This window comes from Rissa tridactyla, chromosome 5 (assembly GCF_028500815.1).
Source record: "Rissa tridactyla isolate bRisTri1 chromosome 5, bRisTri1.patW.cur.20221130, whole genome shotgun sequence".
In the NCBI taxonomy this organism is placed as follows: Eukaryota; Metazoa; Chordata; class Aves; order Charadriiformes; family Laridae; genus Rissa; species Rissa tridactyla.
The window spans coordinates 41341944-41366432 of NC_071470.1; the positions used below are offsets into that span (position 1 = coordinate 41341944).

The following is a 24489-nucleotide window of genomic DNA, read 5'->3' on the forward strand; positions in this document are numbered from 1 at the left end:
GTGTCTCGGGGGATGCAGTGGGGTGTCCTCCAGGGTGCTCCTGAGGCCTGCCTGGGGTCTTTGCAGGGATATAGTGAGGCTGCTCTCTGGTAGCACCAGGACCTGTTCGGGGTCTCTCCAGGGCACCTTGGGGGACACAGCGGGGTGTCCTCCGGGCTACCCCCCGGGCCTGCCTGGGGTCTCCCGGGCCAGGAGGCACAGCGGTCGCCCCGGCCGCCCCGGGGAGCGCGGGGTCTCTCCGCTCCATCCCGTCCCGGTTGTCCCCGGGGTTCCCGGTGCCCGCCGCCCCCTCCCCCGGCGCGGCCGGTGCGGCGCTGGCCGCGGAGCCCCTCCGCCGGCGCGGGGAGGGACCGCTCCTCCCCGGAATGATGTCAGCCTGCCCGGCCGCGGCCCCCGCCTCCCCCGGCGGCTCCGGCCCTGCCTCCCCGGGGAGGCGGCGGCGGCATGGCCCGGGCCGGCGGGGCGGCGGGGCCGCGGCGGCGGGTGCTGGTGCTGATGGTGCTGGTGGCGGCGGCGGGGCGGCGGGGCCGGGGCGCGGGGCGGCGGCGGGGAGGTGGCCCCCCCGGACACTCCGGCCCCCACGGGCCCCCGACGCCCCCCGGCCCCCCCCGTCCGCCCGCTCCTGCTGCTGCTGCCGCTGCCGCTGCCGCTGCCGCCGCCGCCGCCGCCGCCGCCGCCACCGCCGCCCCGCGCCGCGCCCGCCGCCGCCGCCCGCCCGGTAACGAGCCCCCGCCGGCGCTCGCCCCCGCCCCATCCCGGGCCGCGCCTGCCCCCTCCCGCGCCCCTCTCCGGCCTCCTCCGCCCTCCATCCCTCCACTCCTCCTCTCAGCCTTCCCGCATCCCTCCCTCCACTCCTCCTCTCCCTCTCTCCATCCCTCCCTCCAGTCCTCGCAGCCTCCCTCCATCCCTCCCTCCAGTCCTCGCAGCCTCCCTCCATCCCTCCCTCCACTCCTCCTCTGCCTCCCTCCAGTCCTCTAAGCCTTCCTCCATCCCTCCCTTCACTCCTCCTCTGCCTTCCTCCATCCCTCCCTCCAGTCCTCTAAGCCTCCCTCCATCCCTCCCTCCATCCCTCGTTCCACTCCTCCTTTGCCTTCCCCATCCCTCCCTCCAGTCCTCTAAGCCTTCCTCCATCCCTCCCTCCACTCCTCCTCTCCTTCCCTCCATCCCTCCCTCCACTCCTCCCCTGCCTTCCCCATCCCTCCCGCCCCCCCGCCGCCCCCCGCCCCTTCCCCTCCCGGTCCCCGCACTTGGCTGCTGGTCGCCTCCGTCTCCAACTTCTCCGGCCCTGCCTCCGCCTGCCTCCGCCTCCCGCCTCCCCCGAGCTTCCCCCCCGAGCCTCCCCCCGGCTCCCGCCCGGCCACCCGCCGCAGATGCCGCTTCCCCGGCGGCCGGGACGGCGGCCCCCGGCACCTGCCCGGCTCTGAGCTCTGCTGCCGGGCCCAGGGCAGGAAAGTTGGGGACGGTCGCTGAGCCCCTGCCATGTTCTCCGTGCAGGAGGCGCTGCCCCGGGGGGGGCTGCCCATGAAGGAAGAGCCGCTGACCGCTGGGCTGCCCTCCGTCCGCTGGCTGCAGGGCACCGGCATCCTGGACGCCAGCACGGCGGCACAGAGGTAAGGGGCTCCGCGGGCGTCCTGTTTACTGCAGGCATCCCGGGTGCAGTGGGCATCTCGGGTGCCGTGGGTATGCTGGGCTATGAAGATATCTCTGGCTCTGTGAGCATCCCCGGTGCTGTGGGCATCCTGGGCACTGCAGGCATCCCGGGCTCCACGGGCATCCCAGGCTCCACGGGTGTCCCAGGTGCTGCAGGCATGCCAGTCATCATGAGCATCCCAGGCTTTGCAGGCATCCTGAGCACTGCGGACATCCCAGCCGCTGTGGGCATCCCAGGCACCATGGGCATTCTGGGCACTGTGGGCATCCTGGGTACCGCAGGTGTCCTGGGCACTGTGGGCATCCCAGGCATCCCGGGTGCCACAAGCATCCCAGGTACCACGGGCTACACAGGCATCCCGGATGCTGTGAACATCCCAGAGACTGTGGGCATCCTGGGTACGATGGGCATCACAGGTGTCACGGGCATCTCAGGTGCCCTGCACACCCCAGGCACGCTGGGCACCCTGGACACCCCATACCCTCAGCACCCCGGGATCCCTGGGCAGCCTGGATGCCTTGAGCCTCCCAGGTGCCTCATACCCCCCCAGGTACTTCAGGCACCCCAGGTGCCCCACACGCCCTGGGCTCCCTGGGCCTCCGGGTATCCCCTACCCCTGCGTACCTCGGGTATCCTGGGGGCCCCCGCAGACCTCAGCACCCCCGGGTACCTGCGGCATCCCAAGCCCCCTGGCACCCCGTGCATGCCAGGCCCGTTCCCGTGTGTTGGGAGGGCCAGTGGATGCTGGCTGTGGGGCAGGAGCCGCTGCTGGAGCTGCAAGGATCTTTTGCCGTGACGTGCTGTGCTGTGCCGTGCCGTGTGTCCACCGGGACCAGGACCGGCACCGTGAGCCCCCTCTCTGCTGGGAAAAGCTGGGACAGCGGTGCCATCCCTGTCTCCCGGGCAGGGCTGGTGGCTATCAGCTGTGGGGAACGACTGCTGCAACTGCTCAGGCAGCTGGCACCGCCGGGATCACCGCATCGCAGCCCGATGCCCACCCGTCCCCCAGCTGGCCCCATTCCCTTCCCTCCCTCGGGGGCTCCATGTGCCCTGTCCCCATCTCCTGCCCTCCCTGGGCGGGGTTCAGGGCTCTCTGCACCCCATGCTCATCCCTTCCTGGGGGGGGTCCATGTACCCTGGTCCCTGCTCTCTCTCCACCCTGTGCCTGGAGGGGTCCCAGCTGTGGCTGGAGGACACCTTCATTGCTGCCCCCAGCTCCTGCTGCCCCCACTGTGTGCACTGTGGGGTTTGGGGGTGGGGGGGCGGTAAGGGGGGAGCTGTGTTTGGAGCGTGCTGCAGCTTTGTCCAGGGGTGACAGGCAATGCTGCAGCTCAGCCCAGTGCCCCACAGCATGGACGGGTGAGGGGACCTGGGCCAGCCTGGGCACTGCCTTCCTGGGGTGCCCCATGCCCTCTGCCCAGCCAGGAACAGCAGGTTTGGGGGGTGTATGTCCCTTCTGCGTGGGGCTCCAGTGGAGTGGGACGTCCCTGGCACTTCCAGAGCCGACCCATTCCGTGGGCTAGATTGTCCGGTTGTGTGCACCGGCCCCGAGCTTGGGGTCCCCAGGCACCATGTCAGCTCCGCTGCTGACTCTCTACTGGGGACTGTGACTGCGCCGCTGGAGGCTGTGACCCACGGCTGAAGCCCCGGGGGCTCCCTGAGGTCCCCCCCCAAAGCTGCCGTGCTTGCAGATACTCCGAGATGCTTGAAAACTGCAGCGTTCCCCTGGCCAACCCCAGCAAAACCACCCCAGTCCCATCCCAGCGCAGACACTGCTTGGGGGGGACAGCCACTGCCACAGCCCAGCCTAGACACCCTGGAGAACAGCTGCACCGAGGGTCCCACCTGGCCCCAGGGTGCTGGGGGGGGTCAGTGACGCAGTGGGGGGCTGCGGTGTCCTATCTGGGGTGCAGGAGGTGCCGCGGTGCAGGGAGGTGCTGGCCTTCCTGCTGCGCTCCCAGAAACTTCCCCGTGCCCCAGAGCGGGGCTGCGAGAAAGGGGGGTGAAATCTGCCCCCCCTCCCACCCGTCCCCGGCTCCGGCAGCACAGGGGGACAGGGGACACACACACACAGGGCTGGGACGGCTGCAGCAGCTCCAACAGCGATGTTGCCCAGCGGCAGGGACGCGCCTGCCCGTGTGTCTCCATGTGCCAACGGCATCCTGCTGTGCCACATGCCCAGTGCGCAAGGATGGGGCCCGCAGATCCCCTGCCCACCCCTGCCCCTGCCCAGCCGGGTGCTGGGCAGCCTGTGGTGTCCTCCAGACCCCGCTCTCCTCCCCATCCCATGGGCATGTGCCACATGTGCCGGCCGTGACATGCGTGCGGACATGCTCATGGGGTGCTCATCACCTCCAAACCCAGCCTGCCTTCACCCTGCATCCCGCACCCCTCTCGGACCTCTGGCCGGGGGGGCTTGTACCACCACCCACAAAGACCCCCCCGCTCCTGTGGGACCCTGCGGCCACCGCACGTTCCCCGGGTGATGCCAGCCATCACCCATGGCGTGTCCCTGGGTTCAGGGGTGCTGGGGTCCCAGGGCAAGGCAGAGGGGCTGGGGGCTGCGGGATGAGCCCATGCGGGGTCTCGGCTACCCATGCAGGGTCTGGCCACCCCCTCCTTTGCCCCCCGTTTGGCGGAGCCGCCCGGGGAGCCAGGGCTGCGTAATTGTGCGGTGCCCCGGGTGCCTGGCGGCTCCGCCAAGGGAAGATGCTGCTTTACTGTAAGAGACATTCGCTGGGCTCCTCTGCTAGGAAATGCTCTGATTGCCTTTAATAATTAATGGCAGCCAGGCTCGGCTCTCGGAGCGCTAGGGTCTCGGCAGTGCTGGGAGCAGAGATGCAGCCATTACCCACCCGGGCTGGCGGCTCCATTGCCCTCCCCCCCAAGCACTCTAGGGCCGAAGCTTTTTGGGGGCGGAGGGGAATGGGGGGGCCGGGGGGGTGCTGGCTTGCTGCAGCCGCCCTGCCGGCACCGTGCCACCTTCCCATCAGCTGGGAGTCCCGTGGCCGGGCTCCAGCGCGGCAGGGCCAGGGATGCTGCTGGGGGACAGAGAGGTCCCCGCGACACTGGGGGTCCCCCTCCCTCAGGGAGCTGAGTGGAGTGACGGCTGGGTACAGGGGGAGGGTGTCTGGTGAGGATGTGGGGTCCGGGTGGGGTCGGCACCCCATGCTGTGGGGCCAGATGCCATGGGGATGGGCCCCAAGAGCAAACCTGTTGGTGTTGGTTGGAGCCCTGGGGTAGGGGACAAGGGCCACCCACAGGGTATGCCAGGACACGGCCATCAGCAGTGACCAGGGACACGAGTGTGTGCACGTCTGTCCACACGCATGTGGCCGGACGCACATGTTGGCCATGCACACAGGCACACGCGTGCCAGGCAAGCGTGCCAGGCGGGTACCCCAGCATTTGCCAACTGGGGACGTTTCGGCTCCCCAGCGATCAGCTTAACAAGCTTTTTCCTCCATCACGGAAAAGTGTCGCCAGAGAAGTGTCCCCAAGGCTTTCAGAATCCGGGCTTCACACTTGGCCTTGGCTGGTGCCCACAGCTGGGGTCGGGGCTGGGGCTGAGGGCAATGCCAGGGGGGTAATTAAAGGAGCATCATTAAGGGAGGTGAAGGTGCCTCCCCACCCTGTGCTGGCTCTGCCCCAGGCTCCTGGGTGCTGCTGGGACAAGCCACAGGAGCAGGTCACTGGTAAAAGGGCCGAATCTCTGATTTCTTCTCATTTTTGGAGGAGATGCTGGTGGCTGTGGCTTGTGTGGGACCCTGTGTCCCCCTGTCCCTGTGTCCCCACATCCCCATGCAGCCAGTGATGCCCCTGGGCGCAAGGCACTGTATCCCTGCACCCCGGGGCTCCTCTCCTCAATGGTCGCTCTGGTGGGGTGCTGCGGGAAGGGGGCTGGGTGTGACACCACCACCACCCTGCGCCATTCCCACGCCACCCATCAGGTGACAGTTGGGTCCCAGCATGGCCAGGAGTGGTGGCAGAGGGACCCTGCAGAGGGCACCACCTTGGACCAGCAATCGGTGGGTCATACCTGGCCCCCAGCCCATCGCCCCACAAATTGTGGCCCTGGCTGGGCTTCCAGGAGCAGGGCTGGGGGTGCCGGGGTAGGCAGGGACCCCCAGCGGGGCTGCCCCCCGCATATTTGTGTGTCCCCCCTGCATTTGCACCCCAGTGCTGACCCCTGCCCAGGCCCTGGCTGCCCCCACACCAGTGGGATCCGTGGGGCACGGCAGGAACTGCGGTGTCCTGCTCCATACTTGGTGGGGGGCTGGAAGGTGTGTGGGGTCCTGCCCCACTCCGGGGCGGGGGGAGGATCTGCAAGGTCTTTGGGGTGACCATGGGGCGCAGGGGCTGTCCCCAGCACAGCATGGGAGCTGCTTCCAGTAGCTTAAGCCCTGCTGAGATCTGTGAGGGGGGAGCCAAACCTACCCCCCCGCCCCTGTCCATTGCCTGATGTGTTTTTAATCATGAAAGGGGGGAACTTTTTACATCCGTGTGTTTATCTTGGCCCCCTCGCCTCGCCGGCTGCCGCGCTGGGGCTGGTCTGGCTCCCGCGGCCCCCCACGCTGACGCCGCGCTGGCTGCCGCAGCACCGGTGGTGGCACTGGTTGGGGACCGGGACCATATGCCGGGCTGCGTACGAGGTGACCAGGATGAGGACTGGTCAGTGCTGAAGCCATCGTCCCTGTGGATGGCTCTGCCACACTCCCCTGTGCTGTCACCATCCTGTCACCCTGGGTGTCCGTGCAGGGACAGCAGTGGTGGCCCTCGGAGCGGCCAGTGCTACAAGCGAGCCCAGAGGTGGCTCTGCGGGTTGGCAGCGGGATGCTCTGGGGCTGGGCTCGGGTGTAGAAGGCTCAGGGACGTCCCCTCCTGTCCCCTCCTGTCCCCGGTGCCTGCCCCTGGTGTAGGCAGAGCTGAGGACAAGTGATGCTGCTGCACGTCCCCTGGGATGTTGCTGGCATGTCTCATCCTGTGTCCCCCCGCCAGCCCGAGGAGCTGTGACCCCTACCCTGGACACCCACCCCCATGATAGGGTGCAGGGCCGGCAGCTGAGCCCCAGCAGTGCCCTGGGGGCGATTCCCCTCCCCTGGCACCAGGGCTGCCTCAGGGACTGTCCCCTCCCCGGGAACCGGGGCTGACTTCGGGCTCGCTTCCCCCGGGGACAAGCCCTGCAAATGGCAGGGATGCGCTGGGCATGGGCACGTCCTGGCCATGGGGCAGGGTGGGGGTCCTGGGTGCTGCCTCCATCCTGGTCCACAGCACCCTGGGGTACCAGGGGGCATCGCCGCCCGCCGTGGGGGAGTTCGGCAGCTCCCACTGAGTCCTTCCGCTGGTGATGGGGTGGCCCTGGGGAAGGGGATGCTGGGGGTCCCGGCAGCCGCCCCGTGCTTAATCCCCCCTCCTCCTCCTCCTGCTGGCAGCGGGGTGGGCCTGGCCCGAGCCCACTTTGAGAAGCAGCCCCCCTCCAACCTGCGGAAATCCAACTTCTTCCACTTCGTCCTGGCCATGTACGACCGGCAGGGCCAGCCCGTGGAGATCGAGCGCACCTCCTTCATCGACTTCGTGGAGAAGGAGCGGGTGAGACCTCCCCTCTGCCCCGGGGCCAAGCTTGTGGTGGGGATGGGGTTGTGGTGGGGATGGTGTCACTCTGCCCAGCCACCCCCCTGCTCTTGGAGGGGCGCTGGAGCCTGTGCTGCAGAGGCTGAGACCTCTCCCAAACTCATTGCACATGTGGGGAGTTGCCCGAGCAGCTCTGCAGCCCCGGGCCAGGCTGGGGCTGGTGGAGGGCTGCATCGAGAGGGGGCTGTAATGTCCCCTGTCCTCCCCCCAGGAGCAGAACGGAGAGAAAACCAACAACGGGATCCACTACCGGCTCCAGCTGCTGTACAGCAACGGTGGGTGTCAGGGCCAGGGGGCTATGGGGGGGCACGGGCAGGGCTGACCCCTTCCCTCTCACCGCAGGGCTCCGGACCGAGCAGGACCTCTACGTCCGCCTCATCGACTCCATGTCCAAGCAGGTAACGACGGAGCGGGATGGTTGGGGTGCGGGCTAACCCCCCCTGGCACCGCAGCCCCCGACCCCATCAGCCAGCGAGCCCCCGGGGCCATCTGCGCACACCAGAGCGCCAGGCAGGCACGAGCCCCTCTCCCGCCCGCTCCCCCCACCCCAGCTGCCATTGGGGTCACCCACCCTGGCTGGGGTCACCCAGGGAGGGTCTGTGGTTTGGGGACAGGCTGGAGGGGTGGCAGGGGATGGGCAGGGTGCTGGGAGGGGATGGCACCCCCCCGCGTGCTCTCTCCGCCCCCCCCCTTCCCAGGCCATCATCTACGAGGGGCAAGACAAGAACCCAGAGATGTGCCGGGTCCTCCTCACCCACGAGATCATGTGCAGGTAGGTGGGGGTCTCAGTGGGGGGTCCTGGTGTGTGTGGGGGGGGGGGTCTGGTGGGGGTCCCGGGGGGGTCCGGCAGCACCAGGGGTCCCAGGTTGGGCAGACGGGCAGCGAGCGCTGCCTGCCCCAGCTGCCTGCTGCCAGCGCGGGGTCCCCCGTGCCCCATTAGCCCCGCTCTTGTTTACCACCCTCGCGCTTGGTGTTTGTGCAAATTAGCGCTCCGTGCCAGCGCGGCTAATTGATCTCCAGGAGCCACGCTAACGATGCCAGGGCCGGGGTCCCCCCTCCCCGCTGCGTTCCCCGGGGCCAGCACTGCCGTGTTTGTCGGCTGGCGGCGGCACGAGCCCAGCCCTGGGTGTCCCCCGTGGGTGACGTGGAGCCACCGAGGGATGGTGCGGGGCCAGGTCACCCCCCGTTCAGGCCACCCCCCGCCTTGGCTCACTGAGCATTTCCCAAGGCTGGGGTGCACCCCAAGCCCCAGAGAGCCCCAAGTTGGAGCCCAGCCCCATGATGTGGGGCAGTAGCATGGGGTGGCTAAGGTGGGTACCCCAGGGGTGCCCTCTCTGCCACGACCCCCCATGCCCTGGCATCACACAGAAAATGTCCCTGTCCTGGGGTGTCCCCCACCCAGCCCAGCACTCTGGGCCCTTGCGGGGCACCCGCCTGTCCCGTCTGCACCTCTGCCCCCAGCCCCATCCCGCCATGGGTCAGGACCCCCCTGTTCCGCAGCACAGGGCTGGGTGACGGTGGGGGGGCACAGGGGTGGGAAATGGGGGTCAGGTGGGTTTTCCCCTGGGGGTTGGGAGGTGTGGGGCTGGACCCGGCCCCCCAGCTCCCCTCACGCCTGCTCCTCTCCTTGGCCGTGCCCAGCCGCTGCTGCGACAAGAAGAGCTGCGGGAACCGCAACGAGACCCCCTCCGACCCCGTCATCATCGACAGGTACCGGCGGCCCCGGGCGCAGATGCCCCCCTGTGCCTCGCTGGGGCTGAGGGAGGGGGACAGCGGCAGGGGGGTCCCCCAGGGAGCCCAGGCGGGGAGTCCTCAGGGCTGGGGACCAGGTACTAGCACTGCCTCATTAGCGCTAATGAGCTGGGGGAGCAGCGTGTGAGGGCCGGGAGGGCGCGCGGTGCCCCCCGGTCCGGCACGCTGCGGTGGCTGCCGGGCCCCGTGCCGGGCTGCGGTGACAACCAGCCGTGACAGATGGGGAAAGCGCCGTTTGCCGTCAGCGCGGCACTTCCGACGCACATCAAACAAATAAATAATACAGGCAACATCCAGCCACTTCGGCAAGCGACAGGGAACGTGTGGCAGCCCCGCTCCAGCTCCTCGGCCACGTGCCACAGGGACACCCCGGGGCTGCATTGTGTCCTCAGGCGTGTGCCCATGACACGGGCCGGGTACATGCCCTCAGGTGAAGGATGCCCCCATCCTCCCTGCTGGTCTGGGACCCACGGCACAGCACTGGGGGAGGCAGAAAACCCAGCCCAGCGCAGGCAGCGCTCGCTGGTGTGGGCATGGACACCGTGTCCTCCTGGCACTGGGCTGTCTGTCTGTCTGCCTGCAGCCCCGACCCTCTGCCCTCCCTGGACAGCACACAGCCCACCTCCCTCCATCCACCCATCCTTCCCTCCACCCATCTCTCATTCCATCCATCCCTCATTCCTATCCACCCATCCACCCACCCACCCATCCATCCATCCATCCATCCATCCATCCATCCATCCATCCATCCATCCATCCATCCCTTCACCTGTCCACTCTTCCTCCCTCTCTCCCTCCCTTCTCCACCCCTTTCACCAGCCCTTGAGCTGTTCCTCCCTCCATCTCACAGCATCCCCAGACCCCACAGGTCTATCCATCTGCCCTTCTGTCCCTCCACACAGCGTGTCGCGTCCCCACCCCTCTGTCTCCATGCAGGGGTCCTCACGCATCTCCTGGCATGGTGGCACCTCCCTGGTGATGCCAAGTGAAGCGGGGCTCTTTGGGAGTGCTGGGGCATTTGGGGACCCTGTCTGGCTCTGCAGGGCTCGGTCACCTCAGCACTGGCGCCTGGGGGACGTGGCGGGGAGGACAGGGGCTGGCCAGTGCTGTGCACCCTCCTTGCCTCCCCCTGCCTGCAATTGGGGTCCCTTGGTCCTGGGGTGTCCCTGTGAGTGGCTTCCCCCCTGCGCCGAGACCTGAGGTGCTGGAGGATGCCTGGGTCCCTGAGGTTGGGGGGGTGGCACAGAACTTGCTTGCACCCCCTCAGTCCCCGGCCCATCCCCCCCAGAGTGTGACGCTGGACCTGCTGCAGCAGGTCCCTGACCCCTGTCCTCCCCCGGAGCTGCCAGCGCCAGCCAGCTGTGCCGCCCCCCCCGCCGCCCCCGGCCAGCTGTGCCCTGGCCAGCCGTGGGGATCGTGGCCCCCGGAACTCCCAGCCCGGACATGGGACGCAGCCGCCGCAGCCCAGCCAAGACAAACCTGCCAGTAACAGCATCCCCATGTCCCCCTGTCCCCTCAGCCTCCTCATCCCGTGGGTGTCCTGGGTGCTGCACCCCGTGCTGGTGGTTTTAGGCTGCGCAGGGTGTCCCAGGGTGCCCTGTGACCCTCCCGTGCTGGAGGCTGAGGCTGAGCCCAGCCCTGGGTTCCTGTGGGGTGATCACCCCCATGGCAAGTGTCCCCTGAGCCCACCCCAGCCCCCTTCTCCCCAGGGACCCCTCAGGGCCCTGCCCCAAGGAGGTGACACCCCCAGGCTGGTGGCAACTCCATCCCTCTTCTGTGTTGAGGGCAGCTGGGGGTTTCCCCCGTGCCCCTGTGTCCTCCTCCGTCCCCAGGGCCCTCGGGGGTCACCCGGGGCCAGGCGAGTCCCCAGCCCACCGCCTGCTCCCCCTTCAGCATCCCCCCCTCAGCCCCGCTCCCCAGCCCGACGCCCAGCCCCACTGGTTTAGAGAGCCAGATAAGTGCCCTATCAACATGTTAATCAAATTACTTAGGAGCTAAAATTGACGCTTTTCATTAATTATACAAGATTATTCTAATTGCAAATTCAAATTTATGCGCTCGGAACAGAAGGTGTTCGGCAGCAGCGCCGGGAATTTGCATATTAAATGGGGAGCGCTGTGCATTAGGGATGCTAATGCATGCACAGCGCCTGTATTTTTAACTCCCCGGCCCATATGCACGACTGCCGCTCGGGGGGGACGAGGCCGACCTGGGGTTCAGGATTAGCCCCCCCCTCAGCAGCGCAGAGCCGGGGCTGGGGGGCTGGGGGGGGGGGGGGGAAGTCGGGGGGGCCGGGGGGGTCGCCCCCCCAGCCTCAAACGGCCTCTGTCAATCTCCTGGCGGGGGTGTGTGTGGAGTTTTCCTGCCGTCTTCCAGCTCCTTCCTTCCTCTGATTACCACCTGCCGGGTGGCGGGTGATGGGGGGACACGGGGGGGTCCCCCCTCTTCCTTGCCCGGGAAAACCATCCCCTATGGGCAGCATCCCGGCAGCACCAGTGTGGGGGCCCCTCTCCGTGAGCGCCGGCCGACGGCAGGAGGCCCTGGGGTGGCACAGTCTGGAGGTGCGTTCTCTGCTCAGTGGTCCCACAGGGTCCCCAGAGTCCCCTGGGGGGCCCCCAATGGCCCCAGGGGCTGTGCCCCCTGGCCAATTCCCCCCAGGGATGGGGCTGGAGGGGTTTGGGGCTGGGGAGGCTGCGGCCACCGCTCCTGTCCCTGTGCCCGCATTGCAGGGGGTCCCAGGGGTGCCCGTGTCCTTGGGTGCCCCGTCATCCCCCGAGGTCCCATCTTCCCCTCCAGCCTCCACCAGCACCTAACGGGCTGTGGGAAACATCCCCCTGGGCACCCGTGTCCCCTCCCCACCCCTCTGTCCCCTACATCCCCCTCCCCAGCCCCACTGCAGCGCTCAGGGAGGTGGCTGGTGGGGCTGAGGCGGGGGGCTGGGGTGGGGGGCTGGGGTGGGATACGAAGGCAGGGTGCTGGGACGGGACTTCAGGGTAAGGTGCTCAGATGAGATGCCAGGACAGGCTGCCGAGAAGGGATGGGGATCAGGATGGCACAGTGGGATGGGGACATGATGGCACAGTGGGATGGGGTAGGATGGCACACGCATAGGGCAGGATGGCACATAGGGGTGGGGACAGGAAGTGGCACTCTGGGGTGGGGACAGAATGGCACAGTGGGATGGGGGCAGGATGGCACGCTGGGATGGAGGACAGGATGGCGCAGTGGAATAGGGGCGGGATGGCATGCTGAGAGGGGTCAGGATGGGACACTGGGACAGGGACAGGATGGCACCCTGCGATGGGAGCAGGATGGCACTCTGGGATGGGGGACAGGATGGCACACTGGGGTGGGTCAGGATGGCACAGTGGGATGGGGTAGGATGGGGCACTGGGGTGCACCAGCCCCATGCAGTGCCCTGGACCTGCTGAAGGGCTTCGTAGTGGTGGGCAGGGCAGAGCCCAAGCACATCAGGGAGGGGACCAGGGGATGAGTTAACCCATACCAGGCCAAGGGAAGGAGATGGCACAGAGGGACATATTGGTCTGTCATGGCATAGTGACCTGGCACGACACAGTGGCCATGGGTGGCACAGTGCCCTGGCGTGGTACAGTGAGCTGAGACAGTGCGGCGAGCTGGCACATTGCGGTAGCCTGGCATGGAGGGGTGACCTGGCACAGCTCGGGGACTTACGGTGGTGTGGTGACTTGGCACAGCGGTGGCCTGGCGCTGTGCGGTCACCGGGGCCGGTGCAGTGAGCTGGCGCAGCGCGGTGATCTGCCATGGCAAAGTGAGCTGGCGCAGCGTGATGGCTGGGCATGGAGCAGAGCAAATGTGTGCGTGTGTGCGCGCACCACATGTTTGTGCAGGGTGAGCGTGCCCGTGGGCACGTGGGTGACCATGCAGGTAGCCCATTTCACCCATGGGGTGGTCCATAGCTGGGGACAGGGACACCAGGTCTCTCACCTTGATGCCCAAAAGTGCGCAGGGTGGGATCCCGGTGTGCACCCAGGTCCTGGGGACCACGTCTGGCCATCCCCTGGGTGTGGATCTGTGCTCCCCCACGCATATCCACGCACACCGCCATCCACACGCGTGTGCACCATGGTGGCCACGTGCCCTCCTCCCGTCCCAGCCCTTAGCGTGAGCGCTGCTGCTGCTGCCCATTAATTATTGAGGGGCGGAAGCTGATTACGGGGCCATGGACAAGCAGCCTGAATATTTCAGCAGGCCGGGACGTGGCGGGAGCAGCTCGCCCTCCTGCCCGTCCATCCTCCACTGGGGATGATGCCTGGCACCCGCCGGACCCCCATGGGCAGGGAGAGGCAGCACCCAGCACAGCAGGGGGGGCTCATAGGATGCACCAGGGTCCCTGCGGCCGCGCAGTGCGTGTGTGTGTGTGCGTGTGTGTGTGTACACGCACGTGTGTGTGTGTTTTCGGCTGTGGACACCTCTGCACGGTGCGTGCACACCTGTGTGTCACTGGGGGGTGCGCGGGAGACCATGGGGAACACCCACACACATCTCCGGCGCATGGTGTGACATGTAGGGGGCTACCTCCATTTGGGGACACCAGGACAGCGGTGACACTCACCTGGAGCAGCTTTGCTCCAGCGCCAAGGAACCACAGGATGGGGTGGAAGGAGACATCACAGGGTCTCTGGGACCCCCTCCACCCCAGTTTGCCAACATCAACTGTTGGGATCTTTCCTTCCATCCCAGGTTTTTCCTCAAGTTTTTCCTCAAATGCAACCAAAACTGCCTGAAGAACGCGGGGAACCCCCGGGACATGCGGCGCTTCCAGGTGAGCACCCGGCACCCCCGCCTCCAAACCCTGCCCCACACACCAGGTCTGCGGGGGGCGGGGATGGGTCTGGAGACCTCATATATTTTCCCAAAGGGCTGCAGGGGAATTAGGAACTCGATTCCCTTTTGGGACTCGAGTCCCCAATGCCCCTTGACCCCTTTTGCAAACCTTAATTCCCCTTGAGCCCCTTTGCAAACCCCAATTCCCTTCGTCCCCTTTGCCAGCTCTTATTTATTTTCAAACCCCAATTCCCCATGCCCCCTTTGCAAACCCTAACTTGCAAACTCTTTCTTAATTTCCCCCAATCCCTTTGCAACACCCTAACTGCCCTTCAACCCCTTTGCAAACCCCAGTTGCCCTCCCCTCTTCTGGAAACTCTAATTTGCAAACCCTAATTTGCAAACCCTAATTCCCCTTGGACCCTTTTGCGAACCCCAGTTCCCCATGCCCCCTCTGCAAACCCTGATTTGCAAACCCTAACTCCCCCTGCTCCCTTCGCAAACCCCAATTCCTGAACCCCTTTGCAAATCCTAATAATTCCCCTGGAGCCCCTTTGCAAACCCCAATTCCCTTCGCCCCCCCTTTGCAAACTCTTATTTATTTTCAAACCCCAGTTCCCCATGCCCCCTCTGCAGACCCTAACTTGCAAACTCTGATTTCCCCCGCTCCCGTCGCAAACCCTCATTCTTGAACCCCTTCGCAAACCCTAATAATTCCCCTGGAGCCCCTTTTCAACCCCCCCAATTCCCTTCGTCCCCTTCGCAAACTCTTATTTATTTGTGAGCCCTAATTCCCCTCCCCCCCTTTGCGAACCCTAACGGGCAAACTCTGATTTCCGCCCCCCCCCATGTCTTCACAAACCCTAATTTGCAAACCCTGATTCCCCTCGCCCCCTTCGTAGCCCCCTCCACCGTCTCCCCTCGTCCCCACTCTGTGTCCCCCCCCAAAGTGTCCCCAGCCCACAGCCCAGCTCTCCCCGCAGCAGCTGGAGGTTGGGGAGCGGAGCAGAGTGCGGTGGTGGGGGGGGGTCCGGCCCGTCCCCCACCCAGCACGGGCGCCTTCATTAGGGCCTCTCGTAAAGATATGATAATTGTGACATTTTTACATGATTAACGACCTATCCAATTTGCATAGCGCCAAGCAGCTCCGGGAGAGCAGCCAAGTCCACGCCGGAGGGGGAGAGCGGGGTGCGGGGGGGGGGGGGGGGGGGAAGGGGGGCGGAGGGGGGCATGCAGGGGATGGGCTGGGGTGTCCCCTGGGGGCCAGGGTCCCCTGTGCCGGTGACACAGGGGATGGACTGGTGTGTCCTCTGGGGTCCGGGCTCCTCCAGGCTGGTGACACGGTGATGGGCCGGTGCTGACGCCGGGGCAGCGCCAGGGTTGGGGGTCCCGTGGCACCGTGTGCTGTGCGGCTGTGGGGGCACACGCGTGCGCACACGAGCGCTCCTGCGCCCGCGTACGCGTGCAGACGCACACGCACCCGGGCACACGCACACGTGTGCACACCCACGCAGGTGCAGATTTGCACACGCGTGTCGCCACCAAGGCGCGGAGGGTCCAGAGGGCACCCATGGCACTCCCAGAATGCCGAGGGGAGCGGTGGGACACTAGAGACGAGCAGGGGGCAAGGTGACATACCCCAGGGAGGGCGGGGGAGGACACACAACGGTGGCCCTGAGCCGGCTGTCCCGCAGGTGGTCGTCTCGACGACGGTGAACGTGGACGGCCACGTCCTGGCCGTGTCCGACAACATGTTTGTCCACAACAACTCCAAGCATGGGCGGCGGGCACGGCGCCTCGACCCCTCCGAAGGTGAGTCCCTGCCGGCTGCCCGGCGTGCCCACGCACACGGAACACGTGCCCCACACACATGCGTGTGCACGGCCACGCGGAGGGACAGACACGTGTCCATGCCAGTGGGTGCTGCTCCTGCCGTGGCATCCCCTGCCCAGGCTGTGCCAGAGCCAGCCCCACAGCCGTGTGTGTCCCACGGTGCCAGGGCAGCCCCAGAGACCGTGTCCCCATGCTGGGACCCCCGCGGGGGACGCGCCTGTGCCCAGCTCTGCCCCACACCGCTCAGAGGCTGCAGCTCCCCCAGCCCCAGCATCTCCCTGCCGGGCCCCCCAGGCACCCCAGGCAGCCCTGGAGGTGGTCACCCAGCCCCGTATTTATGCCTTGTACGTTTGTCCATCCACCCAGCGCGCGCACACGGCCTCTCCATCTACCCGCCGTGCACCTGCGATTTCTGTCTGTCCCTTCGTCCCTCCGTCCGTCCCGTGCGCGCAGGCTGCCCTGCCCTCCTGGGTGCTCTCTGTCCGTCCCCCCTCTGTCCCTCCGTGCACCCACCACATCTCTCTGTGTCCCTCTGTCCAGTGCATACGTGCCCTGTCCGCCAGTCTGACCTGTTTGCTCCCTGTCTGTCTGTCTGTCCCTTGCATGCTCTCCATCTCCCCCTCCATCCCCTGCCCGCACTCTCCCTCACTATCCCCTCCCCACCGTCCCCATCTGTCCCCGTCTGCCTGGTTCCCCCCATCCCACGGTGCCAGCCACCCAGTCCCCCTCCTCCCCTGCTCCCGCCTGGCGTCTGTCCGTGTCCGTGCGTCCGTGGCCACCTGTGTCTGTCCCCTGCCCCTCGCCACTGCCTGGTTCTCACTCTCTGCCTCTGCTCTCCCTCTCTGCCTTCTCTCCCCCAGCCTCGCGTCCCCGGCCCCGACCCCGGCGCCCCCCGCTCCCGCCCCGCGTGCCCCCACACTCACTGCTGCCCTGTCTCTCCCCTCCCGCCCGAAGCAGCCACCCCCTGCATCAAAGCCATCAGCCCCAGCGAGGGCTGGACCACAGGAGGTGCCACCGTCATCGTCATCGGGGACAACTTCTTCGACGGGCTGCAGGTCGTCTTCGGCACCATGCTGGTGTGGAGCGAGGTAGGGGATAGCGGGGAGGGGTGCTGGGGGGCTGGCACAACCTCCCCGGCTGCAGGCTGAGCCCAGTCTCGCCCCGCAGCTCATCACACCTCACGCCATCCGGGTGCAGACCCCCCCGCGGCACATCCCCGGCGTGGTGGAGGTGACGCTCTCCTACAAGTCCAAGCAGTTCTGCAAGGGCGCCCCAGGACGCTTCGTCTACACCGGTGAGGGGCGCAGACCCCCGTGGAAGGAGGCTGAGACCCCCAGGATGGTGCCCAGAGCATCTCTGTGCCCGCTGCCAGCCCCTGGGGACAGCCCTACCTTGACTGGGACCACCCCCCGCCCCCCACCATGGCAGCTCTGCTGCAGGGTTAGGGCAAGGGGATGGGGCAGGGTGCGAGGGGATGGGCGTAGGGCAAGGATTTGGGGCAGGAAGGCGTTGGGTTGGGGGGCAGGGCATAGAGTTAGGGGCAGGGTAGGGTTTTGACTTGGGGGGGACCTGCTGGCAGGGACAGGGTTGGGCATGTCATCCCAGTTCCTGCCCCGCTCCGGCACCGTCCAGTCCCCTCCGGACGCCTGCGGTGGTGCTGGGGGCTGCGGCTGCCAGACAAGGGGCTGGGAGAGGAAGGGGCGCAGGGGCTGCTGGCACGGGTGGGGGACAGGCGGGACAGCTGGGGTGTCTGTGTGGGATGTGGGGTTCCCCCCCCCCCGACTATGCTCCAGCCCTGCACCCCACAGCCCATGCCTCAGTTTCCCCATGGGGCCGGGGCAGGGGGGGGACAGGGTGGCCCCGGACGCAGCAGCCGCTGAGCCCCCCTCTCTCGTCAGCACTGAACGAGCCCACCATCGACTACGGGTTCCAGCGGCTGCAGAAGGTCATCCCCCGGCACCCCGGGGACCCTGAGCGCCTGCCCAAGGTAGGGACCTCCTGGCCTGGGTTTGGCGCAGATGCTGTGCCGTGCCCCCTGCCGTGCCCAGTGACACCCCCGGGGTGCGGGCAGTGACACGTCATCACCCATGGGTGCTGGGCACCACCTTACCCAGACCCAGAGGTCTTCCCTGGCAGTGCCAGAGGGCCAAGGGACAGGGAGGGGGACACAGAGCCCCTGGGTGCAGCCCACGGGCTGGCCTGGCTCCCTGACCCTCAGCTCCTGCTCTGTGTGGTGGGGTCCATGCTGCTTCCCCGTCTCCGGCAGACCCATGGGAACAGAGGGCCATGGAGGGACACAGGGAGGGACAAGGGCGGGGGTGCAATGGGCCCCGTGGGGTGCTGGGCTGGGGCTCTGGGCATCGCATGGCACCTCGGGGAGGTGGGGATGTGTCACCAGCATGGGGACATGGCAGGGCAGGGTGCCTGCATGTCCCCCGTGTGCAGGTGGGGCTGGGGTGGGGGTGTGGGCCCCCCCCCAATCCCCATCCCGCTCCCTGCCCAGGAGGTCCTGCTGAAGCGGGCGGCCGACCTGGTGGAGGCTCTCTATGGGATGCCGCACAGCAACCAGGTACCATGACACCCCCCCACCCGCATCCTGCCATCCCCCCCCGAGCTCATCCCACCCTCCTGCCCCCGTCCCCCCACCCTGCCCGCTTGGCGGGGTCTGCACCCCGAGCCCACAGCGCTGCAGTGAGGACGCAGGAGCCGTTGATGTACTTTGGGACAACACCGGCCCCGGCCTCCCGGCCCCACATCTGCTTCACATCAGGATTCCTCGGGCGCTGAGTCAGCGCTGTGGGCCCCCCCGAGCCCCCCACCTGCAGGGGAAGGGGAGCCGCCAGGTCAGGCTGCAGGGCTGGCGCCTCCAAAGCTGCCTTTGTTCCCACGTCCTTCCCGGCCGGCGTCACGAGCTGGGGGGTCTCGATCCCCCTGTCCCATTGCTGCCCGGCACAGCCCGTCCTGCGCCCCGGGGACACTCAGGGCTGCAGGCGCCCTGGGAGGTGACACGAGCTGGGGCGGTCTCAGCCCTTCCCTGCCCCATCGCTGCCCCATAGAGGGGTCACTCCAGGCTCCACATGCCATGGGGTGACACCGTCCCCATGTGTGTCCCCCTCCCCATCCCAGGACATCATCCTGAAGCGAGCGGCAGACATCGCCGAGGCACTGTACAGCGTCCCCCGCAACCCCAGCCAGCTCTCCTCGCTGGCCGGCACCCACGGCCCCGCCGGCATGATGGGGGTGAACTCCTTCGGCAGCCAGCTGGCCGTCAACATCGGCGACTCACCACAGGGCACCGAGCAAGGTGGGCCGGGGGCTGTGCCGGCCGGCGGGAGGGGGTCCCTGCCTGCCCTGTGCCACCCCCGGCCCCTCTCGCCCACAGGCTACTCCCGAAACACGGGCAGCGTCTCGCCACGGGGCTACGTGCCCAGCTCCACGCCGCAGCAGAGCAGCTACAGCGGTGCCGCCGGCATCAATGGCTACGGCGGCGGCACCATGGCTGGCCTGGGGGTGCCCGGCTCCCCCAGCTTCCTCAACGGCTCCACCGCCAACTCCCCCTATGCCAGTGAGTCGGTGTCCCGGGGTGTTCCCAAAGCCATGCACCAGCTCCAGGGAGTCACCAACGCTGTGCACCAGCCCTGGGGTGTCCTCAAAGCCATGCACCAGCTCCAGGGAGTCCCCAGTGCTGTGCACCAGCCCTGGGGCGTCCCCAAAGCCATGCATCAGCCCCAAGGCATCGTCCAAAACCAAGCAGCAGCCCCAAGGCATCCCCAAAGCCGGGCACTAGCTCTGACATGTCCCCAAAGCCATGCACTAGCCCTGGCATGTCCCCAAAGCCATACACCAGCTCCAGGGTTTCCCCAAAGCTGTCTGCGAGGGCAAAGGGGAGCAGGAACACAGTGACCTGAGCTGAGAAAGCTCCAGCCCCAGCTCTGGCAAGCTGGGTCCCATGCGATGTCACCAGGGTGTGTTGGCATCCCGCATGGGGAGCGATGCCCCGTTGCCAGCTCTGCCCGGCCTGAGTGGGTCTCTCCCCGCAGTCATGCCCGCCAGCCCCCCGCTCGGCGCCTCCTCCATCACCCTCCCGTCAGGCACCAACGCCTCCACCCCCACCGGGGTCTTCTCCTTCTCGCCCGTCAACATGATCTCGGCGGTGAAGCAGAAAAGCGCCTTCGCCCCCGTGGTGCGGCCACAGACCTCCCCGCCGCCCGCCTGCGCCAGCACCAGCGGCAGCAGCCTGCAAGGTGAGCCCAGCGCAGGCAGGGCTGCCCCCACCTGCCCCCCCCCAGCACACCCCCAGGTCCCTCTTGCCTGACAGAGGGGGAGGGGGGGTCCCGGTGTCACCGTGCCCACCCTGGTGCCTGCAGGGCACTTGCCTGCAGCCTCGCAGATCCCTTCCCGCAGGCTGCCTGCCCTCTCCCGCCTGCACCCCTGCCCGTTTCCGTGCCTCCTCCCTGCACCCGAGGCATGGCTGGGGCTGCGCTGCAGGGAGGGGTGCACCATGCCACCCTCGTCCCTGTCCCTCCGTGTCCACCTCTCCTCCCTGCCTTGGCTCACCCTCTCTTTCCCTCTCTCCCACCACCCAGACCCGGCTTTCGAGGACTCGGACAAGTTCCACACGCCTGCGCGGCCGCTCCAGGGACTGGCCTATTCCTAAGCGCAGTAGGTCCTGGGACGTGCCAGCCCCGGAACCCCCCATCCTGCTGGGACGGGCAGGGGGAGCGGGGCCAAGGAGGGCAGAGACCCCCCTGCCTCGGCGTGCCCACCCCTCGCCTTCCCTTGCAGCCGTGCCCGGCCACCTCATGCCACCCATGTGAGCCGGAGCTGTGACATGGACTGGGACTGAGCGTGGCCTCGCAGCCCAGCAGTGCCAGCCCCTCTGACCTGCTCCAGGGCACGCAGGGCTCCGGGACCCACCGCCCCGCTGCCCTGCGGTTGCCCCAGCCCGGCCCCATGGAGCTCATCTCCCTCGCAGTGGGGTGACCCTGGCCAGGGCCAGCACCGGCGTGGCTTGGCATGGCTCAGCTTGCCAGGCAGCCCCTCCTGAGGTCAGAGAGGGGCCTTGGGGATGGGGAAAGACCCAAACGCTCTGGGTTTAGCCTCAGAAAGATGCTGAAAGACTGGTGGGGGTGTGGGGCAGCGGAAGCTGCAGGCAGGATGCTCGCGGGTAGGAGGAATGGATGCTCCAGGGCGGGAGGGATGGATGCTCCAAGGCAGGAGGGGTGCTCCGGGACAGGATGGGGGGATGTTCTGGGGCAGGATGGGTGCTCCAAGGCAGCAGCGATGCTCTGGGGTGGGATGGATGCTCCAGGGCAGGATGGGGGAAATATTGCTAGGTGGGACGGATGCTCCGGGGTAGGATGGGGGAAATGTTCCTAGGCAGGATGGATGCTCGGGGGCGGGAGGGCTGCTCCAGTGGGACCCAGCTCCCCCACACACACACTTCCCGGCTCTCTCACCACCTTGGCCAGCACTCTCTCCCCAGATGTGCAGCTCCACATCTGGAGCCGCCCACCCGCAGCTCCCGGGCGGCCGAAGCCGGATCTCTGCCTGTGCCCTGTGCCCCCGCGAAGGATGGGGGCCTCGGCACCGCCCGGGCAGGGGGACATGAGCTGTCCCAGCCCACCGACCTGAGCCCCTGCCATGGGGATGGCACGGTTCCTGGCCCCATCAGCTGCCAGGGCTCTCTGCGCCAGGACACAACCACAGCTCTTTTCTCATTAATATCACCATTATTATTAATATAATATTATTATTATTATTATTTTTAGCAGCAGGCGAGCCAGCGGGCAGGGGGTCTGACAGGGTGGGCAGGAGACCTCCGGCCCTGGCACTGCCTCCCTCCACTGGGGTTTTCCCTGTCCTCCCAGCCGGGAGGGAGCAGCCAGGAATTTTGTAAATAAAGAAAAAGGGAAAAAAACCAAACTACTCCCCCCATGCCCGCATCCCACCCATGGGAGTGGCCCGTGTCCCCCGCTGTGTCTTGTGCCGCTGTGTGCCGCAGGGATGGTGATGCCACGGTGCCCTTCTCAGTGTCAGCAAGTGTCCCCCCTGTGCAGCCCCCATTGCCCCTCGCTTGGTGCTGGGTCCTCAGCTGAGGTCTCCAGCCCCTGGCTGGGGTCACCATGGGGGTCCCAGGGCTGGCGGCAGCCTCCCACCTGCCCTTGGGGACAGGGTGCCCCCCCAGGGTCCTGGTCCCCCTGTGGTGGTGGTGGTGCAGGACGACGATGCCGGGGTCCCTCAGAGCAGGGGCCTTTCTGACATGGAAATAAAAGGCCTTGCAGAAGGGCACCGGCTCCGGGGGTCTGTGAGCGGGGAGGGGGCAGCACGTGGGGACACCCCCGAGGACAGTGACACCGGCCCCGCAGCAGCAGGAGTGCGTGGGGGTGCCGAGGACAGCCCCAGGGAGAGGGGATGGGGGTGCTTCACGTCCCACTCCCAGCACCAGGCTGGCAGCACCCACCCTGCTCCCCATGGCCCCCTGGGGTCCTGCCCCGCACCCTGGGCAGCTCGGGGTGCCAGCGGTGGTCCCAGCCCACCCCACCCCAGTTGGAAACACTCAGCGCGGCCTCAGCCCCCCACAGCTTGTTCCCATTGCCGGAGTCCTGGAAATGTGGGTGTGGCGCTCACTCCCACGCCAGACCCATGGGACCCCTGGGCAGCTGCCCCCCACCCCCATGGCCTGTGGCGTCAGACCCCCAGGGGGACATGGGGTTATGTGTCCCCCCTGCCCGTTGCACCCCACTGCCAGCCCGCGGCCACTCACCAGGTGGGAGCTGGGGTGGCCCCATGGGGTGGGCTATCGGGACCCTGGATGCTTCACCCTGGGGTGCACCCCGTGCTGGGGGGGGTGGGTTGGCTGTCCATCCCCGTTCGGGGCAGCTTGGCTGGGTGCAGCTGGGTCACCCCGGCCTGGCCATGCTCAGCAAGGGTCGGCATGCAAATTTGGGGTACCACAGTGGGATGAGGCTCCCCGCGCCTCCCCCGCCCCGGCCAGCACCTGCCTGGCCATGGGAGTGACCTGAGATGCCGTGGCTCCAGCATCCCAACCAAGTAAGAGTGGGGGGTCTCCGTGGGCCCCCCGCTGCCACCATCCAGCCCTGCCCGGGTGGGCAGCATCCTTGCAGGGACCCCTCTCGAAGGCAGCCGAGGCCTTGCAGCTCATTGCATGCCAAGGGAGTGAACAGACACCCCCTGGTGCTGCCACATGGTCAAACAGGGACTGGGACACCCCCCCGGCCATAGCTGGGGCCAGCATAGCGCAGCTGAGATTGCGTGTCCCAAAGGATCCCAACCCCCGCCTCAGCCTGCTCTGAAGCCCACAGGTGGAGACCCCCCCCGAGGTGCTGTCCCAGGGGAGGGGGCATCAGTCAATGCCTGCAGCAGCACTGCCCATGGCCCCGAAACCAGGGCAGGCCAGGGGGCACAGCCCCCCCTCTGAAAGCATTGCTGTGCACATGGGCAGGGATGGCTCGGGGGGGAGGGCTCCGGGAGGACAGGGGCACCAAAAACAGGGGCCTGCCCCTACCCAGGCACCCTGAGCAGAGTGGGGTGGGCAGGGGGCTATGCCCTTGATAGGACCTGGCATGTGGAGGTGGGGAGGGCACCCCAAAATCCCAGCCCCTGCCACCTGCAGAGCCCTGCAGGAAGGAGCATCAGCCCTGAGCCGTGGGGTCTCTGGCTGGCACCGCTGCTCCAGCCCTGCCAGGAGGGTTTCACCAACACAGCAGCACCTGGCAACGGGATGGCAGGGCTCTGCCACCATAGCTGAGCCTGACAGCATGCCCTGGGCACAAGTAAGAGGGGCACGGAGCTGCCTTGGGGGGGTCCACACTCGAACGTGGCCATACACACGGTGGGGACATGCACATGTGACAGGGACATGCAAATGGCAACGCCATGGGGACACGCACGTGGCACACATGGTGGGGACATGCACACCCACCGAGCGCTGCCAGCCAGCACCCATTTTCCTTACGGAGCCACTGCCTGGCACCTGGGAAAGCCCTCCTCTGTCACCACTGGTGTCCCCATGGCTCCAGACCCCACCCTCCAGCCCAGCCCAAACCCCCCTCCCAGGCTGCCCTTGACACCCCAAACCACCCAGGCAGCCCCACCATGCCCAGCGCCCTCCCCAGTCCCTTCCCAGCCTGGGGCTCCCCTCCCTCCTGTCTGGGTTTCCCCCCCCACGCAGACCACCAGTGCACGCCTAAGTACCCACCACAGCCAGGGGGTGCAGCCAAGGGTCTCCCAACAGCAGTGACCCCATGGGGCAGCCCCAGGGCCAGGCAGGGAGCCGGGGGGTCACCCAGCATCACCAGGCTCTGGGCTTTGGCGTTTCCCTGCTGCCATTTTGTCCCAGTGGCCTGGGGCTGCCGGAGGCTCACCTGGCACGTGAAAGTGCCAGAGGTGCTGGGACACCTGGGGACAGCGTGCACGGCCATGCTGACGGTGTGCCAACAGCCCCCTCCCCTCCCACCGATGTTGAGAGCATCTGCCTTAACACCCATAAATATTTATTGCCCTGCTGCCAGCGACAGCTCCCAGGGTGCCCCCCCAGCTCACCCAGCTCCCCCCAGTTCCCTCGGCCAGGGGTTCCCACCTGTGGAGATGGGGCATCCCATACGAGGACGCAGGACCCAGCCACACTACCAGGAGGGCGAGCCCCACAGCCCCCCTGGAGCCCCCAGCCCCACACAGGGGTATCCTCTGGCCCCTGGGGAATATGGGGGACTGCCCCCATTGGGGAGCAGCAGGGCCGGGGGCTCCCATGAGCCATGGTCGCCCCAAGGACCCCCTGGGCCCCCTATTTCATC

At 67.3% G+C, this 24489-nt stretch overlaps 1 protein-coding gene across 1 annotated transcript; it reads left to right on the forward strand.

Moving 5' to 3' along the window:
• The first annotated feature begins 444 nt into the window (after window positions 1–444).
• Window positions 445–21920, forward strand: EBF4 (EBF family member 4). Its single transcript, XM_054202681.1, is given in 18 exon segments — window positions 445–602; window positions 604–718; window positions 1495–1610; window positions 7084–7240; window positions 7494–7557; window positions 7625–7680; window positions 7981–8054; window positions 8924–8992; window positions 13757–13838; window positions 15535–15652; window positions 16628–16761; window positions 16841–16967; window positions 17572–17660; window positions 18177–18242; window positions 18800–18977; window positions 19056–19238; window positions 19714–19917; window positions 20260–21920. Coding segments are annotated over 18 exon segments (2061 nt in total). The 3' UTR covers window positions 20331–21920.
• The last annotated feature ends 2569 nt before the right edge of the window (window positions 21921–24489 follow it).